The sequence below is a fragment of the Pagrus pagrus genome, assembly GCF_965226575.1.
Source record: "Pagrus pagrus genome assembly, chromosome: 15".
Lineage (NCBI taxonomy): Eukaryota > Metazoa > Chordata > Actinopteri > Spariformes > Sparidae > Pagrus > Pagrus pagrus.
The window spans coordinates 11,467,747-11,493,653 of NC_140199.1; the positions used below are offsets into that span (position 1 = coordinate 11,467,747).

At 40.6% G+C, this 25,907-nt stretch overlaps 1 protein-coding gene across 7 annotated transcripts in view; it reads left to right on the forward strand.

The window, feature by feature from the left end:
* ccdc88ab (coiled-coil domain containing 88Ab) overlaps positions 1-25,907 on the forward strand; it is a 70,075-nt gene that overhangs the window by 22,295 nt on the left and 21,873 nt on the right. For all 7 annotated transcript variants that reach the window (XR_014624271.1, XM_084375467.1, XM_084375466.1 and 4 more), the window contains 11 exons: positions 6,674-6,743; positions 12,939-12,997; positions 13,689-13,772; positions 13,922-14,062; positions 15,421-15,593; positions 21,244-21,325; positions 21,895-22,053; positions 22,954-23,100; positions 23,277-23,421; positions 24,083-24,261; positions 25,443-25,580. Coding sequence is in view for 6 of the 7 variants with exons in the window: in XM_084375467.1 (XP_084231593.1) it covers positions 6,674-6,743; positions 12,939-12,997; positions 13,689-13,772; positions 13,922-14,062; positions 15,421-15,593; positions 21,244-21,325; positions 21,895-22,053; positions 22,954-23,100; positions 23,277-23,421; positions 24,083-24,261; positions 25,443-25,580 (1,377 nt within the window). In the remaining variant the exon portion in view is untranslated. The remainder of the gene's footprint in view (positions 1-6,673; positions 6,744-12,938; positions 12,998-13,688; positions 13,773-13,921; positions 14,063-15,420; positions 15,594-21,243; positions 21,326-21,894; positions 22,054-22,953; positions 23,101-23,276; positions 23,422-24,082; positions 24,262-25,442; positions 25,581-25,907) is intronic.

Genomic DNA, 25,907 nt, shown 5'->3' on the forward strand with positions numbered 1-25,907 from the left:
ACACTCTCACATGCACACACATAGCAGCGATACAATTAGTCCCCTGTTAAAGCTGTGCCGGTAGCGGAACTTGTGCTTTGGTGGACGGATGGGGAGGAGATGTAGTGTGTGTGTGTGTGTGTTGGGGAGGGCTATTTTAACAGACAGGGCTCCTGTGAGACAGAAACACAGCAGCCTTATAACCTCATAACCTGGCATTTTAACACAAACTTACTTGCATGCATACCTACTGTAAGAACACATGTACTAGCCTGTGCCATGTATTGCATTTGCTTCTTTGTGTGTGTGTGTGTAAGCACCAGCTAACAGGCTACTTGCAGATCAGCAGAATATTATCTCTATTGTCAGCAGACGTCCATTCATTCCACGTTTAGCTTAAGACAATGGAGAAGGATGCGGAGCTCAGAATCATTTAGGTTTTATATGTCTGTCTCCATTATTATCTCTTTAAAAATAGTCAATGTATTTAAGATATTTTACTTAGGTTTTAATTGAGAATGCCAAAGATTAACTTTCCAGAAGAAATGTCTCAACAGTTAAGGGAGGGTGAGGCAAGCACATGCCCACTACCTGATCTCTCTGCACACTGTACGCATGCAGACAAAATATATTGAATGAGTAAATTCCATTGTGTTTGACCAGCTCCCCTTTTAACAGACACCTCATTCTATCAGTCTGTCTAAATGCCTCTGTGGGATGGAAGAGGAGCCAGTGTTGAGGAGCTGTGAATCCTGCTGGAATCAATAATACAGCAATATAGAGTCAGGATAGGGGGATGGGGATGGGGGGTGTTGAGAAGAGAAGGAAGAGGAGGAGGCAGCTCAATCATGCGTGCCTGGAGTGAGAAGTGATGGAATCAAAGCTACATCTCTACTCTCCTCTATTTCTTTTTGTCTCCATCAACCCCTCAATTTTTTTCCATCACTCACTCCCTCTCTATGTGAATTATTGTCTTGAAATGACTATTTCTCGCTCCCCATGTGTGCACTTGGTATGATTAGATAGTGAACATTGGAGAGTGACATAGTGGCTGAACCAAGGACATTTCTGCTGTCACAGCTAGAGAGAGCTTTCCATTTGAAAGCTGTGCGAGTGTATGTGTGTGCACGTGCATGCCTCTCAGTGTTTGTAGCACATTGCCATGACATGATCAGTGTGGTGGCTGGCCTCCCTCCTGCAGTGTCCATCATGTTTTATAGATGAGAGCTAAGCCTTCGCTAGCTAATCCATGAGGCATGTTAGTCTACTGTAGTTTTATTAGCCTGCAGCAAATCCTCAAAGCATGTTACTACCCGCATCTTTCAAAAATACGGTACATTTTATACATACAGTATTTGACCAGTAACCTACTTGCAATGCTGTATTTACAGTACATCCATTTGCAATCCAAGATGATACAAAAACATTAGTTGGACTTGCATGCCTTGGTTTGCAGCCCTTACGTTAGATTGGTCCTATTTGTGACCTCTTTCCTTTGATCTCCAGCTCCTTAAACAGGAACTTTACCAATTTTCAACCAGCTTTTTATCCCTACAATGTTGGCAGTATGTGCAACTGGACAATGCTTCTCTCCATTTTGCCTGCACCCAGAGCCCCCCACTATTTTGTCTGCCAAATGACGCAGAACATGTAATCTGGCAGATTTTAGGACTGTTGTATCAACTACAGATTGTCCTTTCGCATTTTTGTATGTCTGCATCCATGGACACAAAGAGTATAGTTGGATCAAGAGAGTAAGCCGCCTCCTTCTGTCTCTCTCGGATCGAATGTTGGTGTACCACTTAATTCAAGTTAAACTGTCAAAACTAGGCAGTGCTGATAACTATTAAACAAGATTCTGATACTGCACTGCCTTTCACGTCCTGAATGTTTTCAGAATCATAGTTTTAGTGTACTGTTCTGAGCTGAAAAACTCAGATCAAACTATAAATCAAGGCAGTGCTGATCAAATATGTACCACTTTCCTGTTCGTTGACTATTTCTTGCCCAAAATGCTTCAGAAACATATTTTAGTTTACAGTTGAGCTGTAATAAGACTGCCCTACTTGCGTTACATCACCTATCATTGGCAGTATTTATTGGTCTGGTGCATTATGTTTTTTTTTTTACCTACTTCAAAGAAAACGGAGAAAAGGAGCTGTGGTATTCATATTTGGTCATGTAGAGCCAAGTTTAACCCCCCCCCCCAAAAAACAAAAACAAAACACATTTGCCTCTTTCTGCTGCATGGACAACCCAGGTTAATGCAAGGGCCATGTTTACAGTGGACAAAACCCTATACTTTGTAACTAGTGATTTGAGTTTTGTCTCCGTGTGGCATAAAATATAGACCCTGTGCTGCACACCACTATGTGCACATTTGATGGGAAAGATAAAGCAGTGCCATGTTCTGCATGTTCAAGACTCAGTGGTGCACTCTGAACATCTATCAAGCGTCTAATCTGCATTTGTCCTGTAGTGCTACAATGTGTCTGATACAAAATACAGATTAAAAATGAGAGAAAAAGAATCAGACGCTCACTGTGTCCTGGGATTTTTCAGAAAGCTCCAAGCTGATACCCGGGCACATCAGACGAACACAGTAACGAGCAGTTCAATGGACCCTTGAGAAGGGAAGGAAAGGGAGGAAAAGTGGTGCTGAATAGGCATAGTGTTGTACTAAGCTCATGACTATGCACAATACAGAGCATTTCTTTACACTCTTCAGCTTTAAAGAGGCGGGGATCAGTCATTCATTTTGGGTTGGAACAGGAGTGCCAAAAGTACAAAAGTATCTGATACCTGCACTGGAGCTAAGCCTTTACTGTAATTCTGCCCTGTATTTCTGTTCAGAAAAAGATAAATACTGTAATTCCTAGCAGTGTAAACCTATAATGATCAATTGAGTTCTTTTAACATTGTGTTTGGGTGGAATGAAAAGAGAAAAAGACTGACCGACAGACGAAAAGCACGGCCTCATATGTTGTGCTTGCACAGCAAACACATGCTGCTATTGAAGAAGACAGGTGTGAGAGTGTGTCGATGGTCAGAAGAGGGACAGGTGGTTGTACAGAAGGGGAGAAAAGTGTGTGTTTGTGTGTTGGAGTTCTCTCTGTGGTGACTCATCACTTTCTGCAAAGCTAAAAGCTCAATTAGCAATTTGCACAAGCCGGAAATATATTTACAGACAACTCTCCCCTGCTAGTGTTTTGTCATGTCATGACGTGTATGTCATTAAATTCAGTCTGTGCGTCGTCTGTGTATATATGTAGAACAAATATGACAATAAAAGCTTTTCCTTAACCAGTTCGTGGTAATTTGTTGCCGTATCCAGTAAAAGCATTATCAAAGAAATCTTTTTCTCTCTGAAATGGATTAAAGACGCATCTCATCCTAAAACTTCAGTAATTGTGACTTCAGGCAGTTTTCTTTGGTGTTGCAGATTTTGTTTCTTTGCCCTTTTTAAATCTTGGCTGATTGTGCCCAAAGCGGCTGTCATGAGATCTGCATGGTGGACTGGCTGTCACACCAAATGCCTCTCTGTGAGACACCAACTGTGGCTGTCTGTGCAACACTGATTATTCTGTCTGACGCGTGTTGAGTCAATCTGTCTCAGTCTTCAGACATTATGGCTGTTGGTCATTTATGACTGGAACTGCCTGGTATTAGTCATCATTGGTATCAGGGTCACCATATAATGTTTTCATACAGTATTTTGAGCATAATATATCAGTGTTCCTTTTTCCATTACCATACTTGCTGTTGTTTGCTGTTTTACATTGCTTTACTGGTTGAACAGATACATTTGATTTAAACAGCAATGCATTCCACTCTGAGCACAAGATCTTAATTGCATATCTGAAATGAGATAGTCTCATTAATTTTCTGTTGACAGGTTTGGCTGGCTATTTTGTAAAGGATACAATCATAACACACCATAACCTCTCTCCCTGCATGCCCCATACCAGTTCAAACAGAGGGATAGACAGAGCAGTCGGGGTCGGTGCTCTTATCACCATGCTCCTGACCCAATGATTGTGACCGACCGTCAATATGACCCAAACTTTGACCTTCACCTCAGGTCATAGAAGCTGCTCAGTGTGTTTGGAGGTTAATCCATGGGTCTGTTCAACATGACTTTGGTCTCCTCTTCACATTTAGTCAGCACCTACAAAATGTACATGTGAAAATACACTGAAATAATTAAATTGGTCTCATAGTGAGTGTCATAACAGCCAGTGTTTGGAAAAAAAGAAAAGAAACCGGAGCAGGTTCTTTTCCACACATTTCTGAATTTCATTAATTTCACCTCATGAGTGACCTGCAAGACTGGATCCACTTTCATAAACACAGGGATAACAAAATAATAAAAAATACTGTACAATGTTGCTGGGAAATATGGCCTTAAAATAATATTGTGCTATATCTCAATACACAATATATCTAGATATTTTAAAATATCCTCAGAAAGCTCTTCATAAATGCGATGACTGGGCGACAAAATCAAACATCACAATACTTTTGACCAAATGCCTCTATATTGAGTTTGAGACATTATTGGAGGGATGACACACATTATTTTTGATGAATCATCGTCAGTAATGAGGATATTATGACTAAGTAAGTAAAGGCAAGTATTAGTTAAAGTAGTCAAACAGTCAGGTAAGTTAGAAAATTACATCACTTTACTGTAATGCAGCTTTTAAAACCAGGAAAAAACAACACTTATGCCATATCACGACGTAACCATGTAATATTCATATATTGCCCAGCCCTACTTCCATCTCATTTAGATTATGTGCTACTATCTGCTTGAAACCAGATGTAACTGACACATAAAAAATCCAGCAACCCATTCTCCATATCTTCCTCTGTAAACTAATGACTTTTCTGCCTCTGCATCAGATCAAACAGCCAACAAAAGCTTTGTACAGCCACAGGTGTCAGTTGCCTCTGCTGCAGGCTCTGATAAGGACGATATAGCTGAAGTTGTGTTTGCAACTGTACTGAATAAATTTCCCTTGATGTCGCAGAACAATGACACATGTCGGTTCTTCAAACAACAAGCACGTTGTGTTCAAACACAAGTATATTGGAGAATAGAGGCGCTGAATCATGATGTTGAAGAAAACCTTGGATGAGAGAATACAAATTGGACGGTTTGTTCAAACTAGCAGTTAAGAATCAGAGGCTTGGAAAACATTTTCAAATGTTTGCATGGGTGTGTATGCATGAATATGGTAATATTGACCATAAGCTAATTATCAGCTTTGGTTCTGTTGGAGATAGAGGCTTATTCATTCAAAGTTAGTTGCTAAATCTCAGAGAAAGACAACAGCTCTGCATCTTTTTACAGATTAGTGAGACGGATCATATGTTGCTTGTAGATAAGTCTGTGTAAGGACTCTCCTAGAAAGTGAAGTGTCCCCCTTTTGCCTTGACATTAATGGCTATAGTTTTGCAGTCCAAAGCTCCCGGTCACCTTAGCTGGTCTATTATTTTGAGAATTCTTGAAAGCAGATGTGCCTCTATTTTTAACCCATCAAAACCAGCAATTGATGTCAGATTTCCTGCCCCCCTCCCCTTTACCTCCATGATGAGGTAATGCAATATGTATAGGGCAGATGGTTACGGCGGGGAGTGGGGGGCTTCTCCAAAACCCATAAGCCTCTTTGTCATGACATCAGCAGAAACCTGCATAGATAAGTTGAACCATTGGGTCAGATGAGTTCAACCTGTTCTTTTTCTGTAGGTAGTGATGAAATATTCAAGTTAGCTGACCTTCATGTCCTTTCTGCTTAAAGAAACCAGCCTTCTTTTCCAATACAACTGTGGTTTGGACTGAGGTTTATACTGCTCTAAAGGTTAGGCCTATGAAAATATTTTGGCAGGCGGTGCACGAGTCATAGCCTCCATGTACGATTTATAATGCATCACCATTGGGATTGGCTATCTTGGTTGTTTTTAAGCGAACAGACTTGGCATGCTGGTAGTCAGAGCAGTGATTAGACTATATAATGGTGAAACATGGATGTATGTAATTTGTTGTTACTCGTAGCTTGTTTGTGTACTATTTCACTGATCATAATTTCATAATTTGACTTGAACCAAAACATCACAACACCAATTAAACTCTGCCCATCATTTACCTGCCGTGTGTCTGTATATGTGTGTGTACACGTGGATATCGGTGCATGTGTCTGTTCAAGTGTTGTAACTGCAGCTCATGGTTTCATTTTGGTTTTGATGATTGACATGTGAATGGAGGAGGCCCTGCGGCACAAAACCCACACTTGCGATTTAACTCAAATAAATACCATTGTCACTTGCATCATCTCTGCAGACACACACAAAAGTCTACACCTCGACACTGTCACACTGTTAAATTTATACTTCGCCCACTACTATCACTGTTTTTGATTAGAGAAATCATTACTATCTAATAACCTAACCCTAACCCGGAAGAGACTGTTGTTGATGTTAGTGCAACGTCATAGTGGTTCGGTCTATACCTTCGGTGTTTGAATCCCTCTTTGACATATTGACCAAGCATACTGCTATTGACAAAATCCAACACTGAAGAACTCCTTGGAACAATTAAACCAAGTTATTTTTGCTTTATTAGAGTCATAAATCTCTTCATTGTTATATCCATAATTCTTATGAAATGTGGTTTTGTTTCTTTGCATAACAGGAGACTCTGCAGCAGCTGGTGATGATGCCTTTGCCAAATGTGCTGGTGCTGGGCCGGAATCCTCTGTGTGGTAAGTTTCAACGTACTTAACGATAATTATACAGACTAATATTTTGACCAGTACTGTGAATTTGAGTGGTCTTGGCCACTAAACATAAGCAAAGCAAATTATGATTCATTCCTGCTCTTGACTCACAGGGGCAACAAGCATGCATACAGTTCACAAGCAGGACACGAGCAATCTTGCATTTCTTTTGTCACTTAATTAGAATGCAGCAATAGGCCCGTATTAATTATCTGTTGCTTTGATGTTTCCAGTGTCTTTCTGTCTGACTGTAGATTTCATTTTCCAGCCACTTCTTTGTTTAATGTCACTGCTATTCAGTCAGTAAATAAAACACTATTGACAGTGCTTAATAGCTACACTTTGCCCTTTAAAAACAGTTAAAAGTAAACTATAATGTAAAACATCTCTGCCATGGCCTAATGAAGGCCTAGTCTGTACACTTCTTTTACCTAGGGTGTTAAATTAATTGAACCGTTTTGCAGCACAGCTTCGACCTTCTGAACCGAGCCATGCTATCTGATATGTCTGAGCAGCCCTCACTAAGCAACAGTAGTGCAGTGTGAAGTGTTTGATGTCATGAAAACATTTTTGAGCAGCTTGACCTCTGGAGCCCCAAGTGCTACTTGATATTCCAATGTGACCTTGATGAAGCCACAGAGGAGAGAAGATAACTAATAGCAGGCCATGATTTGAGATCATGGTGTGCTGGCTGTGGAAATTAAAGGTCTCTGTTCTTGCCTCCCAGCCCACGCACATTAATTATTGGCACTAAAGCCAAACTGCAAAACTTTTGCTAAAACTACTAAGGTCATTTGATTGGTTATTTTTTTTTTAATTCTGGAAAAGAGGGTCCCCACAAAGATTCAAAGCCTTTGTGTACATGTAATCATCACCTCTTTAAAGTGAATTGTTTCCAGGCTCAGCTGAGCTGGCAGAGTTGGTTGAAGGATATCTTTACCTATTTAAGCAGATGAAATGGCTTCATAATCCCTGTCCTCCCTCAGCTGCTTTTATCGCACTTTAACCACAGCCATTGCTGTTATTTTGGGGTTTTCATCACTTTCCAATGGTCACGGTTACCTCTTTAATTTTCATACGCCCCCACAGGCATGAAGGGTAAATAAACCAACAAAAAAGCTGCAGTGAGTACACACACATTAGTGTGCCATTGTGTTTTCTGTTTCATGCCAGAATGACTTGGTTGTTAATTTACCTTTTAGGGATACAAAACATCTTCTTCTGCCTGCCAAAGTAACAGAAAAACAGCAAAAAAAAAAAAACTTTTCATCCTTTAAGACCAAAGCCAAACAACCTACATTCTTCGATAGTTTTTAGTTTATTGCAGTATTAAAGTTTTTTTGTTTATTCTACATATTTGTTTAACTACTTGTAATAAAGACCATCTGCAGCATATGTCATAACCCAGCTTTTTTTTGCGCGTTATGAATTTGTTTCAGTGCTGCTTCCAATAATAACCTTGTCTTGTCACTGTGTTGTGAAGCCAAGAGGGATCCTTTCATGAACAGAACTCCCAAAATAATGTCTACTGTTTGAATATGTCACATCTAATTTCACAGCAGTGCATTTCTAAAGATCTACTGTATGTACAGTGGCTGAACATCATCTGGCTCATCAGCTTTACACAATGGCCTTACAGATGGCCGAAGTGAATATTAAGTGAATACTAAAGTCAATCCATCGCAGACAAGAGTGGAGGGCAGCTTAGGGCTAGTGGACCAGAGCAGGCAGAAAGCATTAGACTGCATTCCTCAGGGTTTCTTTTGGCCTTTACCCTCTAGCTTGTCAGATAATCATTCAGTCAGTCAGGCCAGCGGTGGCTGTGGAGTCTGGCTCTGTGGCTCAGTGGCTGCCAGCTGAAAGTCATTGGCCATGTGGCTTTTATTATGCTCTCATTAGGGGGCAGGGGACGACTCTGCATGTGTGTGAGTGCATGCACATGTGTGTGTTTAGTTGGTGGATGGGGGAGGGGTGTCTTCAAAACAGTGAACAGTGGGAATGGACTATAGTACCCCCTGCACCAGTCTGCCTTGTGTATATACGCACAGTGAGATTTTCAGACACGCACTCCCTTGTGCATGCAAGTAGTGTTTAGTGAGTATGCACATATCAAAACACACAGTGCCTCTTTTGTTTAGTCTGTCTTAAAGCCTGTGAATTTTCAGGAGTGATCTGGTCTGATCTTCTCAAAACTCAAGTCTCTTTCTTAAAAAATGTTTGGGGAGAGGAGGAGGGGTAGTGTAGTCACCGTTGGTTCCCACTGTTGCTCTGTCATCTCATCCAGCTGACAAAACCGTTTGTCATGATCAGCTTTACCCAGTTTAGTGGTTCTTGATTGAAGGCAGACTGGGTTGTGTGCCTTCTTGCTGTCCTCAGCCCCAGGCTGTCTGTCTTCAAAGTCACTTGACACTTTATCTTGCCTTATAAAGTACAAATGCCCTAGAATAATATGAAAACAATCCCCAGTCAACTCTGTCCTCTGCTCCAGTAAGATGTGTTGAATATACTCTGGCATGCCGTCAAAACAATATCAGATTGCTTGTACAAGTTTTACCACTGACATGCAAGTCATAGGGTCCTGATGATTGTATTCATCATGGCAGAGGGGAGTGTTGTAGCGATTCGTTGCACATGCACGCAAACACACATTTATTTTTCTTCTTATTCACTCACATCCTCACACGCAGATTAACAATGGCATTGCAGGAAGAGGGTTAGTCAGTGTCCGTCTGACCCCTTGTTTCCTGCTAAGAGGATAAAGCAGGGAGGGAGTAAAGGAGGTGGAAAAGGAAGCCTAGATGAGTGGATGCAGACACTCTGCAGGCGCAGATGATATGTAACAATGTCAAGGGAAGGAAGGAAGGATGGGCGGATGCGTGTTGCATGGAATAAATGGAAGAGTGAAGTGAGTGTGAAGGGAGGGTGACAGGGATGGAGAAAAGATGAGGCTAGCAGAGAGACGGGTAGTGCCTCCTTGAAGCCTCCTTGCTGCTGCTGCTGCTGCTGCTGCTGCTGGAGGGAGATTTCTATTTTCTATTTTCATCCTCGCCTCTTCGCCTCCCTCTTGCTCTCTCTTGGTTTCCCTATTTCTATATCCCTCCCCTGTGTTTGTGTTGCTTGGGCTCTGTGGTGCTTTCCCTCTTTTGTCTTTTTGCCTTTCATCTCCCTCTCTTACTGTTTCTCCCTCTTGTTCTCCCTCTCTAGCAGTATAAATTATTTATCCTATGTGGTCCCTTATCTTCCCCACGTTGCTCCAGTAGATTTGCTGAGCAAAATCCCTTCCCTGACTAGAATAGGTTCCTGAGGCTCTAATAGAGTACCAGTAATCCCTGCAGCAGTGAGAATTAAGTTTTATCTACCGTCATCCCTTTAGGCTGAAATTTGCTCATTTTCTCTTTATATGCCTAATATTTCTCCTCATACCTATACTGACTTACACAAAGCACTGACTTCCTCTTGATTGATAGAACACCATCATAGCAGATAACTGTCCATAAAACGTCCTTGGTTAACTAAATAATTTCTAGACATAATTACTTTGTACTAAAAAGTATTATAAATAATGGAAATTAGGTTTTTTCATGCAAGAAAATAAAGTCTTCATTTGAGCTTTTCCAATATTATCTCGGTTAATACCAGGGCTGTAACAAAAAAAATATTGTCATTATTGATTTATCCAGCATTATTTTCATGATAAGTTGATGTCTCAACGTCGGTGAGCCGGTAGGCAGCATGCTTGTTGTGCCAGAGCTAATAGTGCTGGTGATTGGCTGTCTCGAGGCATGTAGGAAACACTAGGCCCAGAGATGGGGCTCACTATGTGTATGCGCTGTGTAATATTTTGTTAAAATGGATTTATAAAATTGGCATAAAAAAAAGGACAGCTTCATATTGCTTCTTTTGTCCAACCAACAGTCCAAAAACCAAAGTCTCTTCATTTGCTATCATAAATGCCAAAGAAAAGCAACAAATCCTTAAGCTGGAACTGAAACCAGCAAATGTTTGACATTTTTGCTTGAAAAATGACTAAAACAATTAAGTGGCTATCAAAGCAGCTATTCAAATACTGTAATCGACTTCGCTTGTTGGAGCTCATTAACAACCATAAAAAAAAGTAGTGGAAAGTAGTGGAACGCTAAAGTGTATATTTTGTGTGTGTTTCATGCGCTCAACCATCTGAGAAGAACTTCTACTGACTCCATTACCTGTCCAGACTTTTCCTTTAGCTGTGGTGTTGGACCAAACAAATGGAAAGTTTCCATGAGACCTAGAAAAACAAAATTCACCATCTTTCCTTGGCTGCAGTACAGAACAAATGCAATTACAGCTGAATTTCCATATCATGACAGAAACATCAAAACATTAGCTAGTTTTAATGGATAAATCAACAGTGAAATCACATTATAGAGGAAAACTATCATTTCAGCCTTCAGAGCTTCAGTTTTCCACCAGCGTTAGAGCAAAATAACCTGCTGTGACATCACTGATTGGGCCATGGCCAGAAGCACAACATGAGTTTCTGTCTATGGAGAGAGCAGCATAAAAGCAGGTTTATATTCATTATCAGTGTTGGTTTGTCCTTTTAAACTCCAACGACCAGTTACTGATGTGGATTGGGTCTATGAGGTATTAATTATCATGAGTATTATATTGCTCTCCCAGTGAGAAGATGATTTAACCTGACATATCATGACCTCATGGAGGTCTCTTTTGCTCAATAATGCATTGACTTGTGTGTCTATATTGATTCAAGAGGAATGAGAGACGGGAGAGTGATTTGATTGTGTGGAGGATTCTGTAATATTGATGGAAAGATCCCAACACGCTCTGTTTTGGCAGACTGAGTCTTCCCAAAGGAACTGCTTTGTCTGTTTGTTGCTCTCTAAATTCTCTAAATCTCTAAATTGCTTCACACAGACAGTCAGTCTCTTTCTCCAGCATAATCATTTTCGGGGAAGTTTTCTGAGGTTAATTTGCATGAAGTGGTTTTATTCATCAAATCTGATTTTCATTTTAAAAAATTGGGATAGTCCCACAAATGGTCAAGTCATAGATCATAATTGTCTATCTGTGTGCCCGCTATAATGTTCCTGCTGTGATGATTGGCCCATTAAACTGAGAGCAGCAAACAGACCACCCTAAACATGATCTCACTAATCTGGATTTATTATTATTAGAGCCGGACAGTGTTAGCACTCACTACCCTCTGGGCCACATGATGAGCTGGCTTATCACACAGACACACACACACACCCTGCTCCAAATAGGGCAAACACTCAGTCCTAACACAGACATAGATACACAGATGCTCACAACTTGCTTATACCATACTACTTAGTCAGTGTAACACACACGCATAAACCACCTGGTTTGTTGTTCCCAAATCCCACAGATGAGCTCAGGCCTGTTGAGCATGCTAACAGCTGCTTGTGGGTTTCAGCAGTTTCTGTCAATATGTCCTGACATGTGGAAGAGCCCTGGAAGTTCATCCTGCCAGCTCACAGCACTGTGGAAAACATTGTGGCACTGTTACTAGAGGAATGGGTTTTATTAGAGAGGAAACTGTAACAACCTAAGAATTTAGTTAATTGGAAGTAAATGTGGGATAGATGGAATATTTTTTCCTGCCTTAAAAAAAGGCAAATGTGGCACCTACTAAATCCACTACTATGTGGAACCTACTAAATCTTGATTTGTTTTTTTATAGGAAAATAAATGTAAGCATGTGCCAGAGTGGGCAGATGAGTAAGACCCCATCCGGTAATGAAACACCTGCTATGACATCGATTAATTTTAGTGCTGTAATGTTTCGTCAAAAAGCAAAGAATGGCTTTATAGTTATAAACATGATTATCAGTAACCACCCTACACGAATCACCATATCTCTCATCAGCGGTGAAGCGCTCGAGGCCATCGTTTCCACCGCCGTCAGTTAAAAATCTATCAATACAATATACCTATCACTCTCCAAGTGTTTTTAACTCCACCTTAAACCACAACTGCGGGTTTAACTGAATGTCAGACAAGACAAAACGGAAACAAGGCTGAATTAGAATAGTTGCAATTTGTTTGTTTGATTGTGACAGTTTGTTTGGTTTCTTAAGCAGACATACTTTAAGTGGTTTGGCTGTAGTACTAATACTCTATCTTTGTGTTCTTTTTTGTTTGATTTTTCTTTAGAGCAAGGTCTGGATGAGATGAAAAAACTGTTGCTGCTGCTACTAGGCTGTGCTGTCCAGGTAAGGGCACAGTTTCATCCACTTGATGTTTCCTGTTTTGTGCAGGTCCTCAACTTAGCTAGGTACTGAAATGTTCATTGCTTTTATTGGTCATCTTGTAGCAATTTCATTCCCAAACCAGAAATCTTGTTTTCCATTTGGGTCCAGCCTTCCTTGATTACAGCTTTTTGCTTCCTTTGATAAAATGAATCAACTCCAACTCTCTCATACAGCTAATGCTGTGTCATGAATGCCATAGCAGACCTTTCCTGTCTTGCAACAAAGCCCCATTCAGTTATTACTCATTGCATTTCCAACAAGAGCGCTGACCTTTCACAGGCTCTATTGTTTTAGCATAAACTAACTGTAGTTGCATACTACTTCTCTACTTTGAATTAGCAAAGCAGTACTTGGTGCTGAACAAGAATTTTCTCACAGTGAAAAAGAGCCTTTATCTTTAGTACAGTCTTGTTTTAATCTCATCTTCAGCCTGCAGGAGAGGAAAATGATCTTTGTCTGATCCAGACGATAAACTTTTGTTTGAAGACTGAACTACTTTCCTAAATACTGCTTCCTGAAAACCTGCATATCAATTCAGCTTCTGCCTTGTGTCTGAAGTGTTGGTCTGCTAACCTCCAGTTGACCCCACCCAACTACCTCTTTGACATCTCAAAAATCTCTTCTCTTTCCTTCCACCCCCATCTGTTTACAGTGTGAGATGAAGGAAGAGTACATTGAGCGTATCCAGACTCTGGACTTTGACACCAAAGCTGCCATAGCATCCCACATCCAAGAGGTAAATCTCCTCCATAGTCAACAAAACTAGAGAGAATCAAGATATTTAACGTCTTACACCTCCTTGAATGCATTTTTGAACAACAGTCTTTTTCCTCTACATCACAGGGCAAAATCTTGTTACTGACGATGTAATTAATGTGATTTTAGGTGACTCATAATCAGGAGAACGTAGTGGACCTGCAGTGGCTGGAAAGTGGGGAAATGCCTCCTGAAGACCTGGATGGCCTCTCCAGAAACCTGGCTTTCCACCTCAAACAATTGGTGGATGAGAGGGACACACAGCTGGAGGTAATATGAAGTTTCTGTTTGTGTTAATATAGATTACCTTCCTAGGGCAGCAAAAGCCAAGCAACATTAAATCACGTACAGTAAACAGGACAGGGCAAAGCACAACTAGGGAAGCAATTTTCTTTTCCCTTTCTGTGTGTGTGTGTGTGTGTGTGTGTGTGTGTGTGTGTGTGTGTGTGTGTGTGTGTGTGTGTGTGTGTGTGTGTGTGTGTGTGTGTGTGTGTGTGTGTGTGTGTGTGTGTGTGTGTGTGTGTGTGTGTGTGTGTGTGTGTGTGTGTGTCTCAGTTCTAGGGACCAAATTTTGCTAATGAAACTGATGGGCTGTTTCTAGTAAGGCTATGTGGAAACTTTTCCCTTCTTTGCTGTTACCACAAAAGAGCAGCTTCAGGAAGGAAGCGTTGAAACTGTTAACTGTGTCATGGATGGAGGGTGGGTGTGTGTGTGTGTGTGTGTGTGTGTGTGTGTGTGTGTGTGCGCGCGCGTGTTTTACTTTGAGTATACGCGTCATTAAATGAGTTTCCAACCCAAAGGGTGCAGATACCCACAACTGATATAGTTGATCTTTTTTGTGTGTGTGTGTGTGTGTGTCTGTGTCAGGGGTTCTAATAGCCTCCAGATTATCACTGTGTAGTCCAGCCGCTCTCAATTAAAATCCCATTTCCTGTCACGGGCACTAGATCAAAATAGGCTGTGTGTGGGACTGTGGATGTACTTTTTGCCCTCATGCCTGTGTTCTAGTTTTGGGTAGTGGGGAATCTGGGTGAATCCATGGATCTACTCCCTCCCTCTTTGCTTTAGACCATGCTAGTCCAATTGCTGAATACTACTGTGCAACTGTTGCCATTGCCACAGAGTGTTTGTGTTTACAACACTAGCAGAGGAGCTTTAGACCGGAACAAATCGGGGCTAGCTGGTTAGCATGCTAACTTCAGTATATATCTTTGCAAGGCAATGTATACATAGACGTCATAATGTCAGAACTGTTATTCACATTCTGTTCATAAATTAAACTACATGTTCCAGTGTTTTCAACTAAAATTCTTACATATTGCATCTTTAATTGTTAGTCTTGTATCAATTTCCCAGAGCCCAAAGTGATCTTCACACTGCCTCTTTTGTCCAACAGCAGTCCAAAGACCAAAGACCAAAGCCAAAGAAAGCAGCAAATCCTAACATTTAAGAAGCAGTAACCAGCATATGTTTGACATTTTTACTTGAATAAAGGTTCAAAGGGCTAATTGGTTATCAAAATACTTGGCAACAATCGACTAACTGTTGCAGCTCTACTCCCTCCACCTGACTTCTACACAGCTAGAAATCTCACCATCTGCACTCTCTTTTTGCCTCTTTCCATCCAGACCATAGTGGAATTAACCCAGGAGAGAGACTGTGTGCAGCTGTCTCCCTTGGCTCCCTGTCCGACCCAGTCTCCCGGTGACTCCCCAAGTATGAGGAGGACCGAAAGCCGACAGCACCTCTCTGTGGAGTTGGCTGATGCCAAGGCCAAGATCAGACGCCTTCGACAGGAACTGTGAGTGCCACTGTTTTATCAACTTCATAAATAATTACTGTAACTGAACAAAGAGGACAGAATGTAGAGAAACAAAAACGTTTCAGTCGAGAACCACATACAAAAAGGTAATTTGCTGGAACTACATGGTAACAATAAGCGTTAATATTGTTTGCTGCAGTTCACATTTTTGCTTCTTTTTTTTACTGGGAACTTATAGTCTCAGATTCATTGTCTAGTTCATGATAATGATGTAAGGTCCTCTTTTGTGGGTCTATGTTTTTGCCATTATTAATTTAGTTAGCCTCTGTTAGTCAGCAAAAGTGGGGAGATGAGATGAATCGAGGGCGAGGGAGGAATTAAATAAAAGCCTCAGGGAGGTTACAATTTGTGGTTGGCCTCTTAACCTTTAAGCTGTGTGGATGCCCCCATTTTTGGCATAGTTTTTTTATTGGATGGTGTTTACTGGTCACATCCTTTTAATTAAACAATGTTGACAAGGCAAGAAGGTTTCGAAATGGCATGTTCGGAGTTGTCAGCCTTCTGTGGTTAAGTAGATATTTGGACTGCATTGAAGCCTAAAAAAGTTGAGAGAACAACAATGACTATGCAGAGAGGAAGAGTGATCCATTTCCTCCCTACATCTCTATTACTCACATAAGGCCAGGCTGCTGTGATGTCACACTGCACCACACAAATACACACGCACATCCTCACAAACCTTGGAGAGGGCTTTTAAATTCTGCCTATGAATAATAGAGCTTCCTTTTTAAAGTGCTATAATCCCTTGCCACACAAAGGCTTAATGGTCAACAACACAGATCAGTTAGAAGAAAAGGATCAACTCCTGATAAGGGGAAGTATTTAAATGTAGCACAAACATAGCATCTAATTTAACAGGCTGGCTGACGTCAGGGGGTCGGTGTTGATACCGAACGCTTTGACAGGAACTGTTTTGTTGTAAGAAGGGGAAGAGCTGTTGAATACTTCATAGGCTTTCCATCTTTTACACAATGTTTTCAAGATTAAGTCCCACTGAAACTAATCTTGTATTAGACTTTAATGACTGTCTCAGAAAACGTGTAGTTCCCACTTCAAGGGAATCATCTGCGCACTTGAATGGCTTTGATATCCAGACTAGAAGTCCATTCATCCCCATAGCAGCATTAATATGAATGCAACTCCTGCAATATTATGCAAGAGTTTTGTCAGAACTGCTCAAAACGTTCAACATGCCAAAATCATCTGCCATTTCATAAATCATTGCAAGTTTGCCATCATTCACCCCATTCTTTAGGAGAGACACAATGTATTAAAAACTAATTTTAAAGGTTGAACATGTATTCAAGCAAGTCCTCATGATTTGGTTAAAACTTTAGGTCATATTTGAATGCTGTATAATTCTGCTCCTAGAGATATTGTTCTGTCTCTTTTGTCACATACACTCTGGCATGTGTGAGGGCTAAATGGAAGAATTATGTTTCTTTAACGACTGGTTGTCGCTCAGAATGGATTGCAGGTCACCCTCTCCTTGGCCACATGAAGAGAGTGAAAAGCATCCTCTCCTTCGTTCATTGTTGTTCTCGTGCTGAAAAGTCTGACATCCATCACTGTAGACGACTCTCTTATACTTCCTTGACCTACATTATAATGATTTCTTCAGTAGACCTAAATAGAGCTACAGAACAACACCCGAAAGGCCAATGAGTTGTTTTGTTTGTTGGTTGCTATAGTATTATTTACTTGTTGCTGTGGTGTCTATATAGAAAAGTATTGTCATGTGATTGGCCAGTCAAAGGACAAAAAGAACTGTTAGACTGCTCACATGATTGCAGTTTCTTGTTTACGGAAAAAGAGGAATATGTCTGATGTGTCTGTTTACAAGCACATGCATAGATACAGTCTCTGCATACACATGTAGGCTGGATATGTGTGTCTACTGTGTGGTCCTGGTGTGTGTGTGTATCTGAAGGAGACCAGGTCAGAGCTGTGTGTGTGCCTGTGCATGTGTGCGTGGTTGTGTTCAGTATTCCCACAGTGGTCTGTTTGTTAATGTCTCTGTTAGAGCTTCTGTGTCTTGGCTGTTTTTCCTCATCCAGACACGCACCGACTTAATTATACCTATGAAACACATTTGGAGTCTACAGCTGCAGTTCCTCAATGATTCTTGACCCAAATTCCCCCTCCAAAAATCATTTTGTACTTCTACCATTTATCTGCCTTTAAAGGGTCCCTTATTAGCCTTAAACAGCCTTATTAGACTGCATTATTTAGGCGTGGCGTACTTTATAAACTGGCACCAGACAGAAAATGGACTTACTAGTTGAGTTCTTTGGATCTGATATGACCCAATTAATCAAAGAAAACTGAAAGATACTGTATTTTCAAGCATTTTATTCTTTGTAAACATTTAAATTGTAAATTGATTAGAAACAGAAGTGCACCATTGGTAAATCATCACCCATTTAATGTGAGTAATGTAAAGTCTTTGAGTTTAGGGTCAACTAGCCAATACAGCTTGAATGTCAGTAGATCATTAACTTCTACAAATTATAACTAACTTATTCAGGTGGAAAGCAGGAATGTTATGCTGCAATTAGTCCCAAACTTAATGTGCACATTTTGTTCTAGACTGCAGTTTGAAGACATTTTAAACCAGTCTGCTGTGTTGTAGTCCTTGTTCATCCAACGCATTAACGTTTGTTTATTGTAGAAGATAAATAATGAAGGTCATGGTTGGTAATGTTTTTTTTGTTTGTTAAATTTTTATCGAGCCAATCAAAATCCACTGTTCCATGAAGCTACTACAAGGAACTTTTGTTGTTTCCACCATCAAAACCACAAAAATGTCAAAAATAAAATTATCTGAAGAAAAATTTCCCCCTGCCTTTTTTAAAAAATCTGGCTAACATACTACTCACTGTAACTGTCCCTGGAAAAATGTAAACACAGGCTCTTCCAGTCTGCACGCAGATCTGGTGGCAGGCGTTGAGAAAAATGAAATAGAAATAGTTAATCTTCCTGCTTGTTTATGTAGGTCATATAGAGGCATTATTATTAAATTGAGACGGTTTCTTAACCAGTTAAAAACTCCTTGTAGTAGCTTTAATATCTAGTAGTAAAGAGGAAAATATTTGTCAGTATATACCAAAGTCGAGTACGTGTGGTGTGTTGTGTAGACGAAGGTGAACAATTTCCAGTTAATTGTCATATATTTGCTTTTGACGTGATATTCAATAGCTTACAGCAGCATTTGCTACTGTAGCTTCATATTTGAATGATGCATCTTCTGTAGATGTATTAAAATGCGTTTTGTTCTCAGAAAGACAAGGATCTGTTTTTTGGATAGAGCCAAGATTTACAGTTTACAGGGAAATATTAAGATAGGTGTAAGGAAGATACCAGTCGACATTTATTACACTAGGAATAAAAGCTGCCTTTATTCTTTGACTTTTTCAAATATAGCAGTGCACACAAGTGTTTGTGTGTCTCTGCTCGCGCAGATGCATTGTGTGTTAAACCATTAACATAAGCAGCGGAGCCAGCTGCATCCATAATATGAGCCCAAAGCTAATCTGCCATGATAGAGTTGACAGGTGTTTGTGATTTGGGAAAGGGGAGGGAAGGGGGTGGATTGCAGGAGGTGGAAGGGAGTTAACTGATGAAACAAAAACAGAAATGGGTAAATATCCTGCCTGCGTATCGACTCCCAACTTCCCAAACAACGTTAGCTGTGGCAGGAAGGAGAAGATAAATGGGCGAGCATGAAAAGAATAATGCCTTTTCCTTATTGAGATGCACCCCGAGACTCCAGAGAGCTGTAATCATATAGGCCATCAGATGTTCAGTGGAGCAGTTCCATGCAAACACACACACACGCATCTCAGGAATGCCGTCTTTTTCCTTCAAAGCAGTGTGACACATTCTCCCTCTATGGTTGGAGCCTGGAGAATTTGCACACACACACAAACTCACACAGACGGCAAATGTCAGGATGCCCTATTTCGCTGTCACTTAAAAAAATGATACAGGAGAGTGTTGGATACCAGATGGAAAGACCCTACTATTGAGGGTGAAAGAATGAGAAATGAAATATTATTCCTTGTACGACGTGCGAAACCAGACGTATAACTTTCTTCTCCCCTTTAATCTTATCTGTTGCTGTAGTTCCTCCAGAATAAAGAAAGATGAGGGGTTTGAGCCTCAGGGGTGGATTTGCATATGTTTACCCTTGAAGAAGTCACAGGGTCTTCTCTTCAGTTGTTTTTTTAACTGCCGTCTTTCTGCCCTCTGTTTGACATTGTGTGTTACGCTGAATGTGATGTCCAGAAGAGGAGTTTGTTTATTTGTAGCCGATTCGACACAGGAAGGACATTGTGTCCTGACCACCACAAAGACAATACGCTATTTTTACTGAAGAAAATGGGTTAGTGGGTTGATTGACGCCTTGAAATCAATGTGAGTTGCTGATTTATCTAACTTGCCAACAAAGGTCTCTTATGCTCAGTTGGGTGTTGCCTAAGATCTGTGTCAATGCAAACTGCAGTTTTTAATGAAGAATGCTTTGTACCATGTTTCAGGCCAATAATCCCTTAGCTAATAGAGATGGAGCAGGGACCTACTACAAATATTGTATCCATTCAGTCAAATAAAAGTTGGAAATTTAATAAATAAATGATTTAATTCCTATTCAAGTTAACCGGCCGCTAAACCGGAAGTTAGCTGGCTAGTTTGGCAGAAGACTATAGTGCGCTACACTCTGTAAGCTGTGCAACACGGAAGATCCGGGTATTTTCATACCCAGTAAGTTGAGCTTTTTTGGCTTAAATCGCCACTGAGCAGCTTTCATATAAATGAAAGGGGCTTCGCCTCCAGTGCTGTATGCGGGTCTCAACATAGGTGCACGAACAGCGGATCAACCTCATCTTGTGCAGTTTTTCCAGTGGTTTACAGGGTTGAAGGTTTGCTCGATAAGTTAGAAAACAATACATTGTGGTTCAGAGAATGTCCATACACCTAGGATTATAATACAGATGTTTTAAAAAAAACAAACAAACAATAATTTGACAACCTCAACTGCGGCATCTCTCAGGACCCCCTAGGAGTCAGGGACTCCCTGTTGAAGACCCAAGCTCTGTACTGACACCAAAAGTAAAATGAAAATTGTAACTGAATTTTGAGAAAAAGACTGTATGACTTTCAAATAGCAAAGTAGTTGCTTTTAGATATTTCTAATCTTCAGTTCTCTCTTCAGTTTGACAATACTGACACTATCTAGTTGAAAATGATGCTACAACTAACAGAGCTCTACTTCTAGCATGACTAATAGCAACCTTTTACTGACACAGTTTTAAGAAATGCAAACATTGACAAACAACTGAAAGTAGAGTACTGAAGTTAAGATAGTGAGGCTATTCAGGCAGATTATGGAAAAGGAACCATTCTCTGCAACTATGTCAATAGGTTGCAACAACCATTAAACGATTTAGCTGCACACTCCAAAATGGAAATAGCCCTAAAGGAATGTCCGTGTTAATTCTCTAAGTTGATACACGCACATCCATGCATGCACAAACAAGCTTGGCACATGATTTTCGATGTATGGCTTACTTCCTCAGACTTTCCCCCATTTTTTTTGTTTTTGTTTAACTTCTCTCTCTCTCTTTTTCAGAGAGGAGAAGAGTGAGCAGCTTTTGGACACCAGGCAGGAGCTTGAGAACATGGAAGTGGAGCTCAAAAAGCTTCAGCAAGAGGTAACGCCGCAAGTCACAGCAACCCTGACACACACAAACATTCATATGACTTCATCTCCCCTTCACCTGCTGTTCCTCCTCCTTTCCAAGTACTTTGTTTCTGCAGCTCTGCCAGGCTTTAATCAGCTAGCTAGTGACTTAGCTCATTAGGGGCTATTAGAGCTATCTTTAGCCTAGCAACAGCCTCAGATGGCTTTTGATTTGGAGTGGGCGGCAGGCTGACTGGATGGTATAAACAAGGTGGATGAGTTCAGAGAATGGAGGGCAGGTTTCTGTGTTTGTGATAATTGATAGTGTGGAGAATTTGGTCTGTTCCTTATCTGTTTATGTAACAGACAAGGCTGTTAGTTGTTTAACTGTAATCTACAATTCATACAAGATTACAGAGTGGCTGAACCCATGGAAGAGAATCTCTAGTTTTTGATCCATAATTGCTTGTCTGTTTACATCTTTGTTCTTGAAATTCTTTATTTAGAGATATGCTCTCTTGAGTATTTTTTGCAAAATAATATTAGAGTACTTGCATATTCCCTGATATTCACACTCTGTTTGGCTGTCAACACTTGCAGAGCTACCAGTTGCTGTCGGACGCTCGGTCGGCTCGGGCCTACCGTGATGAGCTGGACGCACTCAGAGAGAAAGCGATACGCGTCGACAAACTGGAGAGCGAGCTGAGCCGATACAAGGAGAGACTTCATGATATTGAGTTTTACAAGGCCAGAGTCGAGGTACACAACTGCACGAAAACAGAGCGTTACTTCAAGCCGAGGAGATGCTATTTATTAAAGGGCGCCCTTGTCATACTTGCACATCATGTAGCTGAGGAAAGGAAGTAGCAATCAACTGAAAACAAGTCTTAATAAGATAAGTTCAAACTGGTCATGTTGTGGACAGCACACAAGCAACATGTCACCAATTTATAAGACGCCATGGACTGTCCAAATTACATAATCTCATGATGCATAACACGGGGCAAGTCTGTTATTTAGATTGTAAAGACAGCGCAAGGACTATTTTTTTTATTATGCATATTGATCTTTTTGAATAAACAGGAGGAAGTATTTGTAATTGTTTGATCACCTTGCATTGATGGTATCTGCACAATTTTTAAATACAAACTCCAACTGAATTTATTATTATAAACAACCAAACTATATGGATTAATTGAAACCTCTTGTATTTGGTGCCAAGTGTATACAAAAATACATGTATAGAAAGAAACTCGAGACTTTAGGGGTAAAAAAAAGAAAAAGAATAATTTGGAGTAGGGTATGAACAGAGTCACACTGTTTATATTCTGTGTAGACAACAGCAGAAATTAAAAATGTAGTTTTATATGTTTTAAGAGACGGACAATAAAAACTGTTGCCTTTACCCTTTTAGTACAATTCCAAGAATGAGAGCTGAAACATAAAAAAAAACATTCCAAACTTATATAATGTCTGTATTACTACTATACCCTTTTTCTGCATACAGTTACTATTGATACTTTTCCTACTCATTCTAGTAGTAGTACTGATATAGAAAGTAAGTCACAAGGAGGACATCTTCAAATAAATGTTAAACTAGCTGCAGTGTTTGTTTTGTTGTTAAACTTGTATTCTTTGCTGATGTGGTGGTTTCTGTAGGAGCTGAAGGAGGACAACCAGGTGCTGTTGGAGACTAAAGCCATGTTGGAGGAGCAGCTTGATGCTGGCCGGACTCGCTCTGACAAACTGCACCTCCTGGAGAAAGAGAATCTGCAGATCAAATCCAAGATCCATGACCTGGAGATGGTGAGATGATGGATTTAATGCACCATACACCTTAGATTTTAGCTCCAATGCAGTGATCTGAGATTTGATTGAACAAAGTGTTATGAGAGTTGGTGCTAGAGAGGCAATGTCACATGTAGTTGTGTGTTCAGGATATGGTTATCTGAACACTCAGTCTGTCACTCTGTTACCTCCAGGAGCGGGACATGGACCGTAAACGTATGGAGGAGCTGTTAGAGGAGAACCTTGTGCTTGAGATGGCCCAGAAACAGAGCATGGATGAGTCCCTGCACCTGGGCTGGGAGCTGGAGCAACTTTCTAAGACACCAGAACTGACGGAAGGTAAGAGGAGCCAAGGATCTTTTTAAAGCCAAAGAATATGAACAGCTTTGTTTATTAACTGGCAGCTTGAATACAAAGGCTGAAATATCATGCTGCTGACAGTCACCTGAGTTGACCAGGTTGAAGGTTTCAGACAGACAACAGACTTGGATAATTGGCTCTTGGCCCTGGTCTCATCCTTATGGTCCATCTACATTTGCCAGCCTCCACTGGGTTTTCGTTCCACTTGGTTAAGACCTGTAATTAATATTCAGTGGCTCTTGGAGGATAATCTGTGTGTTTGGATTATAAAAGCTGTTAAGAGGTTTAACTAGCCAGGGATCTGGATAAAGACTTTGTGTGTGTGTGTGTGTGTGTGTGTGTGTGTGTGTGTGTGTGTGTGTGTGTGTGTGTGTGTGTGTGTGTGTGTGTGTGTGTGTGTGTGTGTGTGTGTGTGTGTGTGTGTGTGTGTGTGTGTGTGTGTGTGTGTGTGTGTGTGTGTGGGAGTGGTTGTTTGTTAAAATGGCACTTCAAAAGCTTTAAGACCTACAGAGTTGGTCCCTTTGGCTTTGGATTTATTTTTTTAAATAGTGTTTGGTGATTTTTACAACAACAGAAACAAAACAGATTTGTTAATATTTGTTAAATCATTAATAATTTTTTCTTGCTTTCACTGATTCAGCGCCTCAGAAATCTCTGGGTGAGGAAGTGAATGAGCTGACCTCGAGCCGCCTGTTGAAGCTGGAGAAAGACAACCAGACCCTGCTGAAGACTGTGGAGGAGCTCAGAGGAGCAGCCAGTGAGGACAAGGTGGCAAAACTGTCGAAAGTCAACCAGGAAAACCAGAAACTGACCCAGAAAGTAAGCAATGGACTGTGTATTGAACAGATTTTCAGTGATTGGGTCAGGGTTAGGTTTACAGTTCAAGTTTTTTCCTCTTTTTCTGTTCTCCTTGATTATAGCACAATACTTTCTCATTCAATTACTCATCTGTTTTCAAAGAAAATGTGTTTTTTCAGACTGCATGTTAAAGAAGATGTGCAGTATGAGAAATATTCTTTTGCAAAGCCGCTACGTAAAAGAGTTTCCAGCTAGGATATCCTTTTAGTACATGTATTAACTAAAAAAGTGGTTTAGTTTCTGTGAGATGTATTAGTATTCAGAGAGAGATATGTTTTTGTATAGAGAGATTGCCCGTGCTGTTTTGCAGGCTAGGTTGGAATTGCAGTTTAGTTTTCTTCATTAGGGTGACCACCACGATTAGCATATTGGACCAACCCCCCTCCATAGTATATCACCCTAACACTTGACTTTAGGCCTTTTCACACAGTGACAGTGAGAAATAAAAAAGAAAGAAGGAGAGCGTATAGAGAGGGGTCGATGGGAGGATGAAAGCAAAGCTGTAAATCCAGGCAGCCCTGCATTGCCTTTTCTTTTCCAGTCTTTGACTCTCAAACGCCCCTCGCTAAAAGAACTCTCTCAGCTATTTTCAGAAACATAAGCCTCTCTCTTGGCCCTTTGAATAAAAAGCATGAAATTGTGTTTTTCTCTCACAAAAAGAAAATCCAAAGTGAGAAATTTATTTCTGAGTGACTTGAGGTCTAGAGCCAAAACACACTACAATGTGAATGCAGCTGCCGGTAGACTCGAACAACAGAGCGTCTCATTTAAAGTGTGTGCGTGTGTGTGTGTGCGCGCGTGGAAATTAACTTGTGTGGGTCTATCTGCAGAGTTGTGACAGAATGAGGTGATGTATTATATGTTTGTATCATGGATTAATAATTGTACCAGCTTCTGTGTGACTGTGAACTATTGGATAACTTGCATCCTGTGTTTATGCTGCAATATAGGATGCAATGCAGGAGAATTACAGTGCATCTAGATATCTGTAACTGAAGAGGAAAAAATCTCTGAAATGCCACATTGAAGTTGACATAAATTACTTGACATTACTGAGCCACCATCAGTTTTTGTAATAAGCAGCAACCAAAATGTTAAAACACACTCAAGATTTTAAAATGTTACTATTTTATTGTTTGCAGTTGGAGCTGCTGGAGAGTGAACTGACAGCAGACAGAGAGTCTCTCCGCAGCGCCGAGTCACTCAGTACCGACCTGATGAAGGAGAAGGCTTTACTGGAGAAGACTCTGGAAACACTCAGGGAAAACTCTGAGAGACAGGTACTCAACACGCACAAGCATACACACAGTGATTTTTTTGTGGGATGTATCTCCCAAAACTATATAATTTTACAACTCTGTTTCCAAAAACATTGGGACACTTGGACAACGTTTTATCAACTTGATTGATTTATGTAAATATATGCTTCTTCGAAATGTAATGCCAGCAACACGTTTCAAACAAGTTGGGACAGGAGCAACAAAAGACATGGAAATGCTCAAAAAACACCTGTTTAGAATGTTCCACAGGTAAACGGGTAAATTGGCAACAGGTGACTTGTGGGTATGAAAGGGGCATCCTCGAAAGACTCACCAAATGCTGGCTGT